This window comes from Struthio camelus, chromosome 8, assembly GCF_040807025.1.
Source record: "Struthio camelus isolate bStrCam1 chromosome 8, bStrCam1.hap1, whole genome shotgun sequence".
Classification (NCBI taxonomy): domain Eukaryota; kingdom Metazoa; phylum Chordata; class Aves; order Struthioniformes; family Struthionidae; genus Struthio; species Struthio camelus.
The window spans coordinates 38787233-38806023 of NC_090949.1; the positions used below are offsets into that span (position 1 = coordinate 38787233).

The 18791-nt window shown below is 39.0% G+C and overlaps 1 protein-coding gene across 1 annotated transcript in view; it reads left to right on the forward strand.

Moving 5' to 3' along the window:
* Positions 1-18791, forward strand: part of TNNI3K (TNNI3 interacting kinase) — a 131718-nt gene that overhangs the window by 88459 nt on the left and 24468 nt on the right. Inside the window, exons 20-23 of the mRNA XM_068952594.1 lie at positions 3756-3808; positions 5252-5304; positions 6580-6712; positions 12789-12898. Of these exons, the coding sequence (XP_068808695.1) occupies positions 3756-3808; positions 5252-5304; positions 6580-6712; positions 12789-12898 (349 nt within the window). The remainder of the gene's footprint in view (positions 1-3755; positions 3809-5251; positions 5305-6579; positions 6713-12788; positions 12899-18791) is intronic.

Sequence of the window (18791 nt, forward strand, 5' to 3'; positions counted from 1 at the left end):
GCGCTAGTTTTTATGTGAGTGATTCCGGGTAGCCTGTGCATCAAAATGTTCCGTCTAGTCCCTAGTCCTGAGCTCCCTGGATCAGAGTGCAAGGTGCTGCCAGACTGTTGAAAGCCAAATTCTATGTAGTGTCTGGTTCTCAATTATTGGAGTGATTCCACTTCAGGCAAATGTATCTGCAAGCAAATGGCTATAATGCTGGGATGAGATTAAAAATGAAGCCTAATTACCTCAGTTTATTAAACTCCTGGAACGCTTCCAAACATGCCTGTGGCTATGCTTCTCTGATCATGCAGGTTAATCATTTTCAGTGGTGCATTGCAAAATGCTCTCACGCTTTACGTGTCTGCATAATTTTTCTTAAGCTAATGGACTTTGGGCACAGTGCACCTGGGAATGATGGGAGTGCGTGAGGCGCTACAGAGACAATGTATTGTTAACACACCAGGGCAACGCTGGAGCAGATGTCTTACAAAGAGAATATTTTCCTTTGATCCTAAAGACCCTGATCATTATGTCCTGGCTTTCCTCGGGAAAAGAAAAAAAATGCTTGAATGTTTTTTGCCAGTGCTCTGTGTTAACCTCAAATTCACGTTAAAGCGAAAAGAAGACATGGCAGCAGGCAATCAAGTGATCTCATTTCTTTTGCCATCTAAACTGCTGTCACTATGCCATGCGTGGCACAACATACAGTGAGCATACAACGTACACTTTTCAGTGGGCATTGGCTGTTGCTTACAATGCATTGTCACGTGGAGTTGTCATCCTGAGGTTCAATAAATGCCGTATAGATACTGACAACTGAGATCCCCTGGCTGATAATGGTGTTCGAAAAATTAGGCTGTGCTGGTGCATTTTGGTAGAATAGTGAGAGAAGCTTCGTATGTCAAGTAAAATCCAGAAGTTTGACTTTTCATTCATTAAGTAATAGAACAGTAATTTTTCCTCCTTATTTTGATTTACCCTTTTTGAAGATATAACTCCTGTTATTAGGAAGAGACTGCAAGTACTTAATGTAACTGTTGATTCCTGCTGATACTGATCTGCTCCCACTAAAGATCAGGGGAATTTTGCTATTGTCTCTGGGGTGAGCAGGTCTAGATCGTACATCTTTCTTGTAAGGCCTACATACCTAATACTATTTTCAACTGTGAAATTCCATAATAATCCTCGTTATTGGAAATTTCAGGAAATTTTCTCTTCCCTCGTTAACTCTTCTTTCCTCTTGGTATTTAAATCTATGCTATAGCTTTCACTTAAGGTAGCTCTTCATAATTCCAATCTTTTCTTTTAAGCCAGCTTCCAAACCATTTTGATGCTGTTTTATAATCACCGAACTCAGATGTCATAGTGTTTAGCCTACTATACAAACCTACATTTGTATTTGAATATAATGATTTATCTGAAAGCCTCAAAGTACATCTTCAAACAGAGGAAACCTTATCTCCATTTTACAGCCTAAGGGTTGGAGGCATTGTCATTACCATGCACGTACCAAAGGCCTTACAACATGTCAGCATACTGCTGGGGATGGAACCCTGGTGCTCCGATTTCCTGCCCAGCATACCATACTGTGACCAAATAATTTCTAATCTTAAATCTAAGGTAGCATTTCTTTAAAGCACCTAAGAGAGTGAGTGTCTTTGACATGAAAGAGATTCAGTTTCCTGAAGGTGAACTTCACAGAACTGTTTGGCTAAAAGAAGTGCCCCAAAAGATTAAAAAAACCATTACTTAACCTCTGTTCATCAAGATCTTCTGATGGGTCCTTTTACAAAATGATTCCCATGGGATTCCTGGTGAGGAGAGCTTTAAACTACAAGTGACAGGGAAGGGAGCTGAGGGCTGATCTGGTAAGTGAAGTGAGCAGGGTGATGGGGTCAGGAGAGACTTCGTAATCAACGTAACAGGGCTAAATGGGACCCACTTCAAGCATATGCACATAAATAAAGAAGCCCCTATAGGACAACATGGGGACAACTCTCACACCTTTTCTGGGAAATCAGCACAACTGGGTGCCTTTCTGAAGTGCATGTGCGCTAACACATGCAGCATCAGGAACAAATGGAAGTAAATAGAGGACTGTGTGCAGTTGCAGGGTTGCAGAGAGGTTCTGGAATCTCCATGCTTGCAGATACTCAAAACTCAACTGCACATGGTCCTGAGCAACCTGCTGTAGCTGGCCCTGCTTTGAGCAGTAGGGTTGAACTGCCTGATCTCCAGAGGACCCTTTCCATGGGACTAGAGCCCAAGTCTTTAAATCCATGATTTTGTTTCTTAAAATTTTTGTTTGTATGTTGAGCAATGGACCATATTTTGTATACAAAATCTTTGCTAAATTTCTGGAAATATGATGTCCAATCATGAACAATATTTTGTACCTGCAGTTATACCCATCAAACAATGACAAAGGATATTCATTTCCCGATAATTAGATAAAATAGTAAAAATTCAGTAAGTCCACCTAATTTCATTAAGCGGATAGAAATCTGACATTATGGAATATCCCAGTACAAGAAAGACATTGACATGCTGGAACAAACCCAGCGGAAGCCACCATGATGGTCAGAGGCTGGAACACATGACGTAAGAGGCAGGGCTAAGAGAGCTGGGTGTGTGCAGCCTGGAGAAGAGGAAGGAAGCCAGGGGGCTTGGGCATAGTCTTCAACTACCTATTGGTGGTTATAGAAAAGACGGTTCTCAGAAGTACCAGCAAAAGGCCCAGAAGCAGCAGACACATGTTGCGGCAAGGGAGCTTCCAACTGGGGAAAACATGGAAAAAAATCTTCACAACAGTAGTCAGACCTTGGAGTAGACGGCCAGAAGTGTTGCGGGATTTCCGTAACTGGAGATAATCAGAATGTGCTTGGACAAGGCCTTGAGTGACCTGACTTGGTGCTAGCACTTGTTCTGGAAGGAGGCTCGACCAGATGACCCTTCCCAACCTAAACCGTTCTGTGATTCTAATTCACTGACATCAAGGTAGCCCATGGTAGCAGCTCAGAAACAGGGCAAAGTCAGATTGTTCAAGAGTTTTCTTAGTCACCCCCCCACTGAAATGTCTTGACAAAGTGCAGACGCTTAGGCAAATAATGCTAACTTAATATACTTTTTCAGGTATGCACCCAGGTATGGTTTCAAGTATGGAAACTAGGGCAGTGCTGGGTGTTCTGGAGAGAAGGGCAAGAATCTCTTTAAATCACTCTAAAATATTACAATGTCATTTTTTTCCCAGCTTAATGGATTTCTTATGGCTTCTCATGATCCATCATATCTGTACTCTTCAGATCTTTTCCTGCCCTTCTATGCATATACATGACTTAGGACTTACACTTATGTAAGCCTTAAAAGAGAAAAGAATCGGACTATGCAATTATATTTAAAGGCTATTACTGTATTTATTTTCAAACACCTTCTTCACTTTATCCTTAAGATCCAGTACATAGAAATAATAAAGCTGTTATAATTGATCTATGACTAATTACAGAAATTGTTTTGTTCTAATACTGATTAGAAGCTGAACATCCATGAAACTATTAAGTTTATCTTCTCAGAGTTAATCTATGTACTTTATGATAATAAATGTGAGATGCAACTAAAGGTGGTTTATCTGCAGACATTTATGTTTTCAGGCAAATGAGTTGAAGTCCTTAAGACTTCAACTATTCAAGCTATGAATCAAAAATCTTAAAATTTTCACTATTTTTATGACACTATCAAATAACTGTCTATTCTAATAATCGTCTTTTTTCCAGTCACAATATTCTTTTGTATGAGGATGGCCATGCTGTTGTTGCTGATTTTGGAGGTGAGGAGTTTTTATGAAAGATCTATATTTAGTCTGAAATTGTCTAAAAATAAACGTATGCTGACTAAGAAAATCAGAAAGTTGATTAGGTTGCTCTTAATTTCATTATAGAGGAGAGAAAAAGTTTTTAAGGATGAAAAAATCCTCTTTTTTTCTCATCTAAGTTAGCCATCCATGCTGCAAAATACCTCACTTTATATCTGAGACTGAAGCCTAGATGATAGTGAGATGGATGCCACTCAGCTTGAGTAAGTTTTGATGGTAGGTTAGAGGAAGAAGTTGAGTGAAAAATCCCTCTAGTAAAGAATGTGTCCTTATCTTTCATGAGAAGTGATCAGGATCTGAGGACAGTTATCATGGAAGTCTGTGGTTGTTACCAGCCAGACCCCAGGGCAATAAGATAGGTTTCTTTCCTTTTAGTTGAGAGGGCAAAATGTAGCTCTTTATTTCAGTTATGGATCTTAGTAACTTTGTGCGTTTGACAACCCAGTAATACCTCACGAATCTTTATCTCATGCGTTGGCATGGTGTTTATCAGTCAAGCAGAAGTTTCCTGTGGGAACACATTCTTGTTGGTGCAAGGGTAGAGTTTACAGAGCTGGTTTGATCTAACTGCATCAGGAACTACTCACTTAAGATACTGCCCTTGTTACTGTGTCATATCAGCACAGATGTAATCGGTAGAGCTGCATGAACACGAGCTTTGCATAAGCAGAGGAGAGTGATATCAGCATGGCCATGTCTGTGCGGGACCCCTAACTGAGCAGTGCTGATCCAGACTTGCTGTTATCCAGCCTGCTGGAGCAGGGAGATGGCATAAGGCCTGAAACACAAGGGAGTGGCTAAAAGCACTATTATCATTCTCTTCTGCTTGCCTGGGGTGCTGCTGAAAATATTCTTATTTGTACAGGTGCAAGTGTAAGTGTATTTTTCTCGTATGCCAAAGTCCTAGTTGGGGACTTATTTATGTATCATAAAATATATCACTATATACCACCTTCACTATATGCATGCGAGATCTGTCATTTTTAGCTGCACTTCTTTTCTGACAGTAAATAAGACTGACAGGCTTCTGTGGGTTTGAATTTTAATGCAGGGTTCAGTTACTGTTTGTTGTAAATCTAGATAAACTTACATTGACCAGTACAAATAATCGCAAGTTCACAAATTCTGAGGTGGATCCTCAGCTGCTGTAAACTGCTAGTAATGTCAATGGAGCTCTGTAGATTTATACTAGTGCTGAATTTGGCATTCAGGTTTGAGAAGCTTCATTGTGTGCATGCATCCTTGTTAAAAAACAAGCTATCACAGGTCCCCTGGATTTTCAAAACCACAGTGTCATAAAAGAAGTTGTTTTTATTTCTTAACAAGAATTTTGTAGAATAAGGTGGGTGTCTGTAGTGGGTTGACAGTAAAACTTTTTTTGTGTTCTGTGTGTTTCAGAATCCAGATTTTTGCAGTCCTTGGATGAAGACAACATGACAAAACAACCTGGGGTTTGTTTCTTGTTTTATTCCACATAATTAGTATAAAACATGTGAGCAAACTCAGTTTAGGACAAAATTGCATTAGAAGTATTTTTGCTGGAATAGATGCTCTGGTACAGCTTTGTATCTCCTTTACGGTTTTTTTGGCTCTCTTTTACATATTGGAGATCAGCCTCTTTAACAGCAGATATCAGTGAACGCAAAATATATTTTCTGTTTTGCGCTCAGAAAGAAGCTTCTTACTCTGCAACAGAAAATAATGTTTTTGTGAGGTTCGTATTTGGGTTCTATGAAAAATTCTGAAAAATTCTTAGTAAAACATCCTCTTTTTGTATCCACCAGCCCCACTCACATACACATGTTGCTGACAGGTGGTCCCTATTTCTACTAGGGAATTAGTTATTCAGCACTGATTTTCTTTTTGAGCTCTGTTCTCTGTTTCAAACACCTTGCTCGCAGAGGATCATCATTTACAAGACAGTATCACTAGCTTTGCAAGTTTTAGTCCAGATGCATTCTATGTGTCACACCATGGTCATGAAAACATTGCATCATCATAATCGCTAATTTTGGAATACAGCTTGCAATACTAAAACCAGGATTTGGTGGTCACCCTTTTAACAAACATTAACAGGCACGCACTGCATGAGGAGTGAGAACTGCTGCTGCAGGCCTCATTCCTGCCTGGGTTTGATAATATCTCACTGAGAAGGGCTATCTTGCAAAGAATATCTATTAAATTACTTGGGTGCAAAAAAACTGCAAAAAGACCCTGAATTCATCACTCCACTGAGAGGCTGTTTGCTTGTGAAGCAGCCTCAAAACTGAGCTTCTGGAGAAAGCAGTGAGATGCCAGGAGAGGAGGCAGCCACCCACGCTACACAGTTGTCATCACTGTTATTCCAGCTACCAGGTGGAGCAGTAGTTAATCATTATAATGTGGCATGCTCTGACCTTGTAGCATGGTCTCCAGACCATTTAAGGCTGGGTGTTTTGTTTTTGCTGCAGCACTACTCTGTTGTTTAAAGCCTGATTACACTGGTTTTACGGGGTTGATGCAGACACTATCCTAATGCTGTTATGTATAACGTATAGTAATTTGCTGCCTGAGTTTTGCATGCTATGGTAGCTGTTTTTCCTGGTGAATTTACTGGTTAATTTATGGGGGAAGGGAGGTAAGAAAATGAGAAAAGAAAGAAAAATAAACACATAAATACAAGAGAAGATACACTTTTCCAAGACCAAAACATTGTTAATGTATTATTGATGTTTTCTGATGTACAGAACCTACGCTGGATGGCCCCTGAGGTATTCACTCAGTGTACAAGGTACACTATAAAAGCTGATGTTTTCAGCTATGCTTTGTGTCTCTGGGAACTGTTAACAGGTGAAATTCCATTTGCTCACCTAAAACCAGGTAAGATGCTCAGTGAATTAATGTCTAGACATCTCCAAGCTAGACAAGTAGCCATAGTTTTAAGCAATGTTTTTCTAAAGTTTGTTATAAAATGCTAGGATGATGCATTCATTGAAAAGCATAAAACTAGCCCACTACAATCACATTATTATTTGCTGTAATAAATTTGTTTAGAAATAAATAACTCCATCCAGTTCAAGGATTATGACCAAAACACCCTAACTGCACCTCCTCTGTCTTTCACATTGGCTTTGGTATTGTAAAGTGGTTACTCACTATAATTCTTTTGTGAGTGTGTTCTTGTGTAGCTTAAGAAGGCACCTACAAATGGTGATGAGGTAGCAACAGCAAAATGAGATTTTCAGGTCCAGCTTCGTGCTTACCATGATTTTGAACCCTTGATGTGTGCCAGGAGTTGCTAGGAGTTGAGAGTGCCTCAGGATATGGTTAGGACCAGCATGGGTAAGCTTTGGGAGGTGTTGGACCACTGTGCCGTTGACCTGAGCCTTTGCAGTTTGTCTTCCTGTGACCGGAGGTGGATTTGCGGCCATGCTGACGCGCAGCTCTCTCCACGCTGGGACCAGCCTGGGCGAACTTTAGCAGAGCATTTCATTCCAGCAGCTGAAAAGGCTGGGAAACTTTGGGTTTCTTTGTTCTGTTTTAAGTGGGGTTTGGGTACAAAGGAGAGGAGAGTTGCTGGGGGAAGAGATGTGCAAGGCTTGGCATTAATAGATTTTTCTGATGTTTGGAGAAAGTGTAGTCTATGGCAGCATTTTTGCCTTGAGAATGATGGGTGTCTCTATTTCATATAAACACTTATGCCCAAGCAGAATATAAATGTCAAGTAACAGCATATAGTCCGTTTTTACTCCTGCATCTGTTTGCCTGTGTATGCCTATCTGTATGTCTAATTCTGTCTGTTCCTTAGGTACCTATCACTATACTCTTCCCCTGATCATGTCAATTGCTTTATAAATTACATTCTCAAATACTAAGTAAAATCTAATGCATTTTTCTCAGTGCAATTGTTATTATCTTGTCAAATATATGGTTTCTGATACACGTAAAGTTTTACTTATCCTGTGGACTGTTTTTCTTGTCTTTTTTGTCTGTTGGAAGAATTTTAAGTGAAGATTCATATTTCTGCTGCTTTCTTTTTTGAGATTATGCCTCCATTAAACTCCTTTGGAGGTCTTTGTGATGTTCAGAAGTTCAGCCTCTTGCATGCAAAGTGCGTAGCTATCATTAACATCATTAGAAATTAGTATGCCAGATCTGTATATGACCTTCTAAATTGTATTAGCTGGTTTTTACAGCTCTTTATTTCTAACTGCTAACATAGTAAATGCAAAAGCCAGACATCTGAATCAATTCCACTTCAGTTTCTAGAAATAAAACACATTTAGCTGTCAATCTGAATTTCAGTCCTGAACCTTTTTTTTGCATTCCTTTTCCACTGGTTGTAGTATCTTTGTTCATAATTGTGTACCTGAAAATCAAGACTATAGATTTCTGGATGCACCCCAGCCCACGTAGCAGTTGAATTTTGGTCCCCTCAGACATTCAGTCAAGCAATTTTCCCCTTTTTTATAGATATGGAAACTGAGACTTTATACAAGGCCACAAAGCAGGTGATTTTCAGATGTAGCAGTTCCTGGTTTATGACTAGTTCCTAGTCTCTGTGGTCTCTCAAACTACACTGCTTATGAAAGATATGATGTATTTATGCATAAAAAAGGTATTGAACTTGCTGCACATCAGATTTAGATATACATTCTGCAAAAAGCAGCTTTGAGGATGCTGTATGTTTTATAGTCTATGTAAAATTTCTACATTTATGATATATGTTCAGATAATGCCTATTCAGTTAAAAACAAATCCAATATTTTTCACAAAGTATGTATTTCAAGATGAGGAATGACAAATTTTCCTTTGGAAAATTGTCTATGCCATCTGCAGAGCGCTGTAATTACGTATTCCTGATCTTATCTTTATTTTGTAGTTATTTTTGTGCATGCTGAGAAGTCATTCTGGTCAAATTAGGTGTTGAAATAATATGTAATTATGAAATCTGATACTAATGAAAACTAGATGTCACCCACTGAAACGGATATAGTTAGCACTTTGAAAGCACTTGCACCTTCCCTGCTGAATCTGGTACAAAATCCAGTTTTGTTAGGGTATGCTGTATTCTGGATTAGATATCCATTCATCAAATTGTATAAACAGTTTTACAGCTATTGAATCTAAGTCACTAGTTACTTTATCAAATGGAACATCTATTAAATTGGATGAAATCCCCAATGAAATCACTTTAGCATTAATTCAAATATAATATTTGTTGAGTTAGAACTCAAAGCTAGTAGCATGTCTTCTGGTCGGTAAGGAAACCTACCAAATGTGCTCAACAATCATCTGTAAAACAGACGAGTCGAGACGATCCCGAAGGAAGGATGATTCTGGGAAGTAACTGGAGAATGCATAACCATTAATATTTATTAAATATGGAGATGATTTCTTCTCCAAGGCTCTTACCGTCTGAGGCTTTGCACACGCTTCAAATACAGCAGTTAGGTTACTGGTTGGCAATTCGTTGTTTCTTTGTCAGATCATTATGTTATTAAGGACCAGTTTACACTAGAAGTGCAATCCAGGCTTGTAGCCAGTTTAGGAAACAATTGAGATGGGCAAGTAGGCTGAGACCATGTGAGCATGGAACGCAAATATGCATGCCTCTATAGTACACAGAAGGCACGAGAGCTCTATTTCACAAATCCTGCACGATCTCAGCAGGATTGTGCCCACATACAGAAGCAGAGACCGGGCAGGGGCACAGTGTGTTGGTTCTGGAATGTGTAGCTGCAGTCGTTTGATTGGACCTAGAGGGCCTGAGTGCATGGTTCATTTGGTCCATTTGCTCTTGCCATTGAGAAAATTTAGCATAGAGTAAAATACAGAAAGCAATAGAGATCACAGATCACTAATAGAAAGCACTAGGAGATCATTTGGCATGAAGGATTTTCAGAATTTCTCCAAAATATAGAAAGTGACAGGTGGGAAGGGGGAAAATTCCCATATGAAAAAGAAGAGCATAATAACTAGAAAGTTTTGTTGGGAAGAGATTTGGATTTTGTAGCAGAAAGATAATTGAAATGAAAAGGTAGCAGCCTCTGATTTAAGCAAGCACTAACCAAGTAGACTAATGGAATAAGGTTGATCGATCAGATAAATTCAATGTAGGGTAGTTAAAAGGTCTGTCAGGAAGATGAATTGCATTTAATGAGTGGTCTAAATTTGAAAGAGTAAACAGTTCAGAGCATTAGAATACTTTAAAATCTTGAGTTCTGTGCTGAGGAAAATGGTTGGATTGTCCTGGTAGGTCTCAGGGATTTTAGCCCATCTACCTTAAGCATCTTTTTTTTTTCCCCCCACTAGCTAGTTTAGCACCAACTATGGTAGTACCTTATTATTTGTCTCAACAGTAGTTGAGACTCACTTAAAGTCTCAAGGAGTAACTTCTAATGTCTTTTATGGACAATACTTTTTTTTTCTATTGATTTAACTGAGCTAGAATTTTATCCCAGAAAACAAAATGCCTGTAGGCCCACTTATGATATGTGAGTATTTTAGCTGCTGAGTATTTCAATAACAGGCTGAACCAATACTCTATACTCAAAGCTTTGATCAGTTTTAAAGAGACTTGGACAGTATCTTGGAAGCCTAAAATGTAAGAAAACTTAGATATTTGTAATTTTTTTTTTTTTAGGCAACAATATAGACGAGACAAAAGAACAGAATTTTATGTTAATTACTAGGTGAAAACAATTTATCATAAGGGATATATTTCATAAGGGATATATATATCATAAGGGAAATTTTCTTTTCATTTCCTCTACCAGTTGTCCCAGTTTATGTGGAATATTAAGCCTATGCTACAGGATTTAAAGAGGAACAGTCCTTTTGTGTCTTACTGGGTTAATGTTGTTGGTTCCCAGACTGAACTCATCCTGTTTTCATGAGAATTATGGCTCAGTTCTCTACCCAAGGACTATGTGTCTCTCATGTATGCATGCACAGAGCATGGTTGCAAAGGCATCCTTCCGTGCTTTGGGCACAATCTGCTTGTGGAAGTAGATGTTGGAGTCAGCTCTATTAAAAAGAGTTTTTGTAAGGTCTGGGGGCAAGCAGACACCCTCTGAAGTCTGAAGATCCTCCTCCTGTTTTCTACAGATGGCATTCAATTCACACCTGTAAAACTAGCAGTATGTAAGCTTTGGGTAGAGTTTTGTGGGAAAGTACATGAATGTAGATATTCAGAAATTATAGCTGTTAAACTAGATACAGAAGCTGAACCAGTGCAAAAATGACACTTGTACCAGGGGACTGCATGTTGTGATTGTAAATATGTAGGTAATGAATATATGAGATGCTGATTAACATTCTCCAGTTACCACAGCTGTTTCCTCTGATCCATAAACAAGTAAAAATTGGAATAAAATTTTTGTGGGTAAATTATCATTTATTCCTCTGATGGCTTATAATTGCTCTGACCATGAAGAAAGGCAGGATATGGCCAATAAGTCAAAACAGAAAATGCTCAGATGTTCAAGAGTATTGCAAAGTAGAGTGGAAAGCATCGCTAAGTTCAGATTTTGGGGGACTACCCAAACTCTTTTTTGTTTTGCTTGTATTTGGGGATAATGGACTCTTGGCATTTAACTCAGCCATTCTGAAGGGTATTTTTCAAAAGAAGTATTTTTAGCTGAAGGAGAAGCCTTGCTGATAGTGAAAAAAGAGCCCAAACAGTGGAGTGACACAAACAGACTTTCTACAGTATGATAGATATGTACAGAAGCACACAATATTTTCTCCCTTTCTTTTTCTAATCCTGATCCCATGAAACTGATGGTGAAAATTCCACTAACTTTGGTGAGACAGGATTTTGCCAATAGGTAATACATCATTTATGTTAACTTTGATGAGAAAAAGGGAGCATTTCTCGTTACTTAGTGCATTTTCCATTTGATCCTCTTTTCACAGTGTCTGCTAGGCAAAAGATAAACCCATAGTATCTGACTCACGCTTTCAAAAGCCCATCAGAGGGGGATCCAAATTAGGGAAAAAGTGTTTGCCCCTCCTGTCTGCATATGGTTGCAATATCACAGGATCTCTGCAATATTAACATTCTGAAACAACATTATACTGACAAAAACTGTGAGGAGAGCAGATAATGACTGAAATTAATCTATTCTTATGAGAAAGACTGTGATGAGAATGGTATATGGTTAAAAAAATTAAATCTGTCTCCTAACAGTCTCATGATTACAATCTTAACAGTTCCCTGCATATTCCATATATTCTGATCACATATCATTTTAAAGTGTTAGGCAAACAAAGGATTTTACTTAGCTTTTGATATGAATTTAAAATACATTTGCTTTGACTTTTAAAATCTCTGCTCAAAAAGAATACAGGAGATTAATTATGTATTTGAATTTACTAAATGAGTAAACACATTTATGTAAACATTCTGGCACTTTTGTCTTAGTAGTGGCTAGCACTTATAAAAAGACACTTACTAGATATTTACTAGACAATGAATTAATTTTAGTCTTAGACTGTAACAGGACTAACCATGGGTTATTTTAAGACATCAATCTTTTACATTCCAGTTGCGGATAAACTGGTATCTAATTAGGTTAATTATAGGAGGTGGCTCAGTCATCCTCTCTTAATAAAGAAGAAAAGAAATTATAAAAAAATGTCATTTGTAAGGTGAAAGTTAACTCATTTTTTTTCAAAGGCCATTTTATTAAAGTTTAACCTGAATCAGATTGTCTTCATCCATGTTCAGTATTGACAGAAATGCGTTTCCATTCAGGGTCATGGACTGTCTTAGCTAGCTTTAAAACTAATGTGGAGCCACAAGTCTCCGTAAGTCTTTATCTACCAGTTTGATACTTAACCATTTTTGCATCTGTTTAGATCTATCTAAACAGCAAATAAGATGTGCTTTCATAGGAAAATTTATGATACCTGAATACTAATTAAGTTCATTATATCGTTTTATTTGTAGCTGCTGCAGCAGCAGATATGGCCTACCATCACATCAGGCCTCCAATAGGGTATTCGATTCCCAAGCCCATCTCGTCATTGCTAATGAGGGGCTGGAATGCCTGTCCCGAGGTAAGTGCTCACGCTTCTTCCGAGCAGCGGCATCCGTCACCGGAAACGGCCACTGCACGCAGCCTTGAAAGAAAGCACGCAACTGGGTATTTATATTTTTGCCAACCTCCATTTTTCTGACTTGAGATGGCTTTGCCAAAAGGCCTAGTTACTGAGGCAACTGCCTAAGGCAGAGCTTGATGCTGCTGCTTGTGTTGAGGACCCTCTCACAAGCAAAGCCTGGCACAGAGAGGCTCTGCCTGCAGATGAGCCTCAGAGGAAAACCCTGGTCCGTTATGGAGTAGTCGTGGTTTATCCTGGCAGTATTGCTCCCCGCACAAAGAAATGGAACTAGCGTCATTGTTGACCGCTTGTTGGACGCTGCGTTGTGGATGGTGGTTCACCCCACGAGGGACTAGGCCCTGCTGTCCCTTCCTGATGAGCATCCAGACCCAGAGCAGTGGGATCAAGGGATCCTGCTCCTCCATCTCCCGGGCTGGGCTGAAATAAGACTAGGAGGAGCATGGGGAGTGTATGGGACTATCATCTTTCTTCCTGTCAAGCAGAGCTGAGCCAGTTCAAAGGTGATTCATAGGCCAGCTACTCTCCCGCCAGGAGTCAGAGGCAGAGCAGGGGCTGGGGCTCAGCAGGCATGTCTGACAGGTACGGCCTCGTGTGTCCTGCTCTCGGAGGCACTGCCTGCTCCCACACATCCCCTGCTTGAATCACAGCTTGCAGCTGCATGCTTTGAACCAGCCAGATCAAGGGATGTGGCCCAGCTTTCACAGAGAGCAAAAAACAAAACAAAACAACCCTGTCAGCCTTCCTCCTGAGCTTTCAAAAGTCCATTCCCTGATCCTGTTCGTTACGTGGCACCTCAAACGGCATGCCAGCACGACCCCGAAAGGTGGCACATGGCAGTGTGAATGCACGGGTATCTCGCAGTGGTTTTATCTGTAACTCAGTGGCAGGAAACTGCAACTTCAGTTCCTATATCCGCTGTGGGCAGTAGGACAACAATGAACCCTTGTTTAGGAAATGGAAAATCACATCTATAGTCTGTCTAAAATTTGAATTTCAAATAGAAAAGATACTAACAGTGGCAAGAGAACATGATATAACATATGTCTGTTATCCTTAGCACTTGGATGTGATGCTAATAACGCTCTTCCATATAGTGTTTTTTTGATGGCTGGACTTTTTTGTTTGATTTTAAGTCTTTATTGTTTGTTTTGTGTTTCTGTTGTATTGGAAAAGAAATGTTCTACCTTGCAAGCTAGTCAAGAAAGATGAATAGAGGAAGGGAGGGGAAAGAAATAGAAGGGCTGGTTAAAAACAGATAGGAAGGAAGAACTGAAATGAAATGCAAGAGAATTACGTGGCCAGACAGAGGTCAGTAAAGAAATGGGAGATGGAGGTACTGAAGTATGTCAAGAAATCTGAGAAAAACAAATAGAGAAGAGTTGGTGAATTGAAGAGAACTGTAAATATCCATTTAGCCATTCAAGAAAACTTTAAGTACTTACAGTATTAAACTTTGATTATGACTTATACTGAATGAGTAGAAAAATACGTGCTGCTGTCATAGACTTTTTTTAGATATTTTTTTTTTTGTAAAATATTGATTTCTTTTCCATGAGAAAAATGGAATTCATATCATCCGAAAGAGGAGCCAGGTCTCCCTGAAAGTGTATACACATTTGGCTATTTTTCTACCATGCCCTAAAGCTACTCACTGATACACTGAGATCAGACAAGCATAAAAGGTGTGTTGAACACAGAGTGACTTGAAGAAATTCTCTTCCTCTAGTGTTGCGCATATCACTGTAGTTCCTGTTTCGGGAACGGTCTGGGACAGGAAAAACAGTGAGAAGTTATGAGAAAAACCGTAAGAAGTTATGAGAGTTACGAGTTACAAGTTTTGTTTCTGAGAGAAATGGTCATCAGCCTAGGACATCTTTCTTCTTCATAGCAGTCAGTCTGAGCTCATAATATCTTCTCACTGTTTTCCTTTTCTTAAATGGCTATTAAGATGCCCTCTGGATACAGATCTTATGTATGTGTACCTGTGTTCCCTGAAATACTATTTTCATGCACATATACTTACTTACCACCCTGTTTCTTGCTTCTAAAGCCATATATCTTTCACCTCTCCTATGCAGGGTGAATAAGACTAATGAAGACACATTGCCTGGTCCAAGAGACTAGGCCTAATAGTGTGATCTTTGAGTGATAAATTTTCAGACTTCCAGGTTTGGAAGTTAATAAAGAAAATAAAGAGCTAAAATATTTTGAATCTGATCACAACATTTTCTGTACTAAACTGTCATGTGTGAAAAGCAGCTCTAGCTAATTCTTTTGCGAGTGTGCAGTGAGTGGTGTTGAGATCTCCACCTAGCGGTCCTAAGAACAATCTCATAGGCTTTGAAAGGAAGGGCAGTTGTTCTGGAAAGAGGGCCAGGTGTTAGACCCTGCCACCAGAAGCTTAATAGATACAAGTACTTTTTCAGGGGCAGGAGACCAAAAATCTTAGCCAGCTATGTAAATTAAGATTTAAGACTTTAACAGTTGCAGATAAAAGAAAGATTTTTGTATTCTCTGTTAGGCAAACACATTAATAAATTAAGCACAGAAATATTTTTAAGGAATGCAGTGTGTATGTCGTAGGGAACAGAAATGTTTATGAGCACTGCAAATGTAAATTTTTACATTAAATGAAATTCATGCTGTATATTCAGGATCATAAACTTAAGTTGCCGCTCTGGTCAGTTAATACTTCCTATTTTGTCTTTCTCTCACTTTCATACTGAGTTACACTGTTTGACAGCTCTGACAGAGCAAAACGTATTTGCTGTTTGATTCCACCCTTTCCCAAAGCCTTTATCCAGTTAATAAGTTAAATGGCTTGAGCTGACTTACCTTTATTTTTTTCAGAAGCTTTAATCAAATACTGCTTTATGTTTTTTGACTTGTTGAAATTTTCTGCCACAATAATGCTAATAATTTTCAGAAAAGCTGAGGCAGTTTGTCCATAGTTTTGAAGAAAGCAAGAGGACTGTCGTTTTTTCCTCCTCACTTTCTTTTACCTCCAAAGGTGATATATTAGCATATTCAGCAGATGGTGGGTACAGTACAGCTTTTGTAGCAGTGGTTTCAGCTTCATTTATTCTTCAAGGAATTCAAGGCACCTCATTTTCTGCCTCAGAACTACTGTCTTCAACAAAGACAACTCTTTGTGCTCTTCCAGTGGCATTTGAGCTTCTTCGAGTACGTTGTTGTTTTGATAAGGCTGATGATTGTTTTGAAAGTCGTGCAAATCCTGCACATCTTCCATATGCACAGTACTGTTGAAGCCTGGTATTACTGCCCAGTAATATATTTCCTTCTTCTGTAGAACTGAGGTCATAGTGGGTGTAACTTAGTACTTTTTTTTATATGGTATAGGTATGCTTTGCTCTTCATTATCTGAAATCTGTAGTATATTTTTTCTTGTGGTATCTAAGATAATTTCTGTGTCTGAAAATAATGTTTCCAACTTTGATTCATTTTTATTAAGTGGCATTTTATTTCCTCTTTTCTCTACTTTTGTTCCCTCCACTCCAGTGTGATCAGTCCCGTTCAGGTTGTCTGCAGTATCAGTTTCTTCTTTCTGACTACTAGTTAAGTGCCAGTTAACCAGAGTACTCGTGAATAAACTTGGAGATTGGCAACGTGGTTCATTTCTGTTAAAATTATATCACTCTTTGTAGAGATCTGGGCCACAACAGCTGAATTATAAGATTCCAGAGCAGGTTTGCCTCCTTGTAACGGCGAATGTATTCTGGTTCTTCCCAAACTATTGAATGTTTCTTGCATAATTAAATTTTCACTCTGGATTTTATTTTCCTGGTTTTGTTTGAAGTCTTGCACTGTGTTTTCAAAAACTAGGCCTACCTTTCTACCCAGTTCAATGCTGGGATTTTTTTTTTCTTCTGAGTTCTTTACCATTCCTGTCCCATTTGTGAGACCTGGAAAAGAACTAGCATTCTTCTTCTTTAATACCACCGTTTTTGCATGTTAGGACACATGTAATCCTGTGGCCTCTGTCACCTACGTTTCCCACATGTGGATCAGAAATGTCACTTCCCCCGTTTTGTAAAGCAATTGAAAAATTCTGTGATTCAGGATTGAGAAGATTACAGTCTCAGGGGATGAGGCATTCTTGTTCTCTAGGACTTCTGCCATGGGAAACTTCATCCTTCTTATGTCAGAAATATTCTGGGAAGGATGACAAACAACCGGTACGGGGACACCACAGGCTTGTCCTGACAATTTTGCAGCATCTTTACTTGTTATAATAACTGAACTTCCTGTGGGTTTGTTCCCAGGTGAACATGTTTGTCAAACATGGAGAGCAGCATTTTTGGAGTAAATCTCTCTCTCTTCATGAGCGCTCGTGCTCACTGGTGATTACACAATATCGATGCCTTATTTTTCTTTCTTTTTTGTCAGTTCTATTTTCAAAGAAACTAACAGCTTTTTCTGGATTTCATTTGGCAACTTTTTGTGCAAATGAGTAGTTTTCTGCTCCAGCTTTTCACTACAAGGCAATCCACCTGACTGGATTCTAGTTTTTCTGAAAGGATGCAAATTAAATTTTACACCTCACAAATCATGTCCTTTTATTTTCATTTTACTTTTCCATTTGGCTTCATCTTCTACCCACTTTTGATTTCCAGGAAGATCCTGAACAGAGGACAGTTTACCTTTTCCAATCCTTGCTTCTGAACTGCCATGTTTACTAGTATCAAAAGTAATCGTTTTCTTTCTGTAACTAATTTTCTGCAGTTGCTTTTCCTGTGATCCTGTCTCAAATGGATTCAGTTGTCAATCCCATCTTCTTTGCTAGCTTAGGAACATAAAAGCTACTACTCTTTGGCAAGCTTCTGCTCTTGACCCTTGGTGATAATGGTACCTCTCCATCACTCATAAAGTAGTCTTCTGTTATTCTGCTACTGATTTTGTTCTTGTCTTCCTCCAACACTTTTTTTCTATAGAATAATTCAGCATTTATCACAGTTCCTGTGTTTGCAGATAAGAGTGTGTCCTAGCAGCAAAGGAAATATTTTTGCTTTGTTCTGCTAATCCGTACTGATCCTCATAGTTTGATCTGCAAATTGGTAATGTCTTGCACCGCATTTCTCTGGAGGCTTTGGCATGTGAGGTACCGGTGTCAGACTCCTAGTGAAAAGCCCTTGCCTGTGAAGTTTTAGGCTGTCTTCTGTTTTTGATGGAGGCTGCCACAATACACTAGTTAAATGTTTTTCAAGTATCTCCTTTGCAAGGACTTCATGTGTTCTGCTAAATGGGTCATTCCCAACGTCTGCTAACCAACAAATGTGGGAGTTTAGCACAAGGAGGATTTTCATTATATCAACTAAGCAGCTGTTTGGAATGCTTTTACACATAGTGCAAAAAATCCTTGCCCGCTTGTAGTATAGCATCAGTCATTTAGCTAATATCTTAATGCAGTGAGGCTAAGACATTCTGACTCGAGAGCCCTATGAAAACAAAACTCGTGTTGCAGCCACATTTTATAATGCCCAACTAAAATTACCTGACTGAATTTTAAAGCCATTCCTGTAATACACAAAGATCAGCATCACCAGGAGGCAGGATCAGGATGGGGTGGGGACAAGAATGCAGAATTTTAATTCCATTCCATTCCTCTATCCAAGTGGATAGAGGACCGCATGAGGATGCGTCGTGATTCTGCTCACTGACGTGGGCTCTCGCTATGACTCTGAAAATATTAGGTGTTCTTCAACAGCCCTGGACAAAGGTACTGTCAGAGAAGACCTATGAAGATCCAAGCTAATGACAAAACTCTGGTTAAATCTTTGTTTATACGATTATTTAAATCAAATAAATGTGG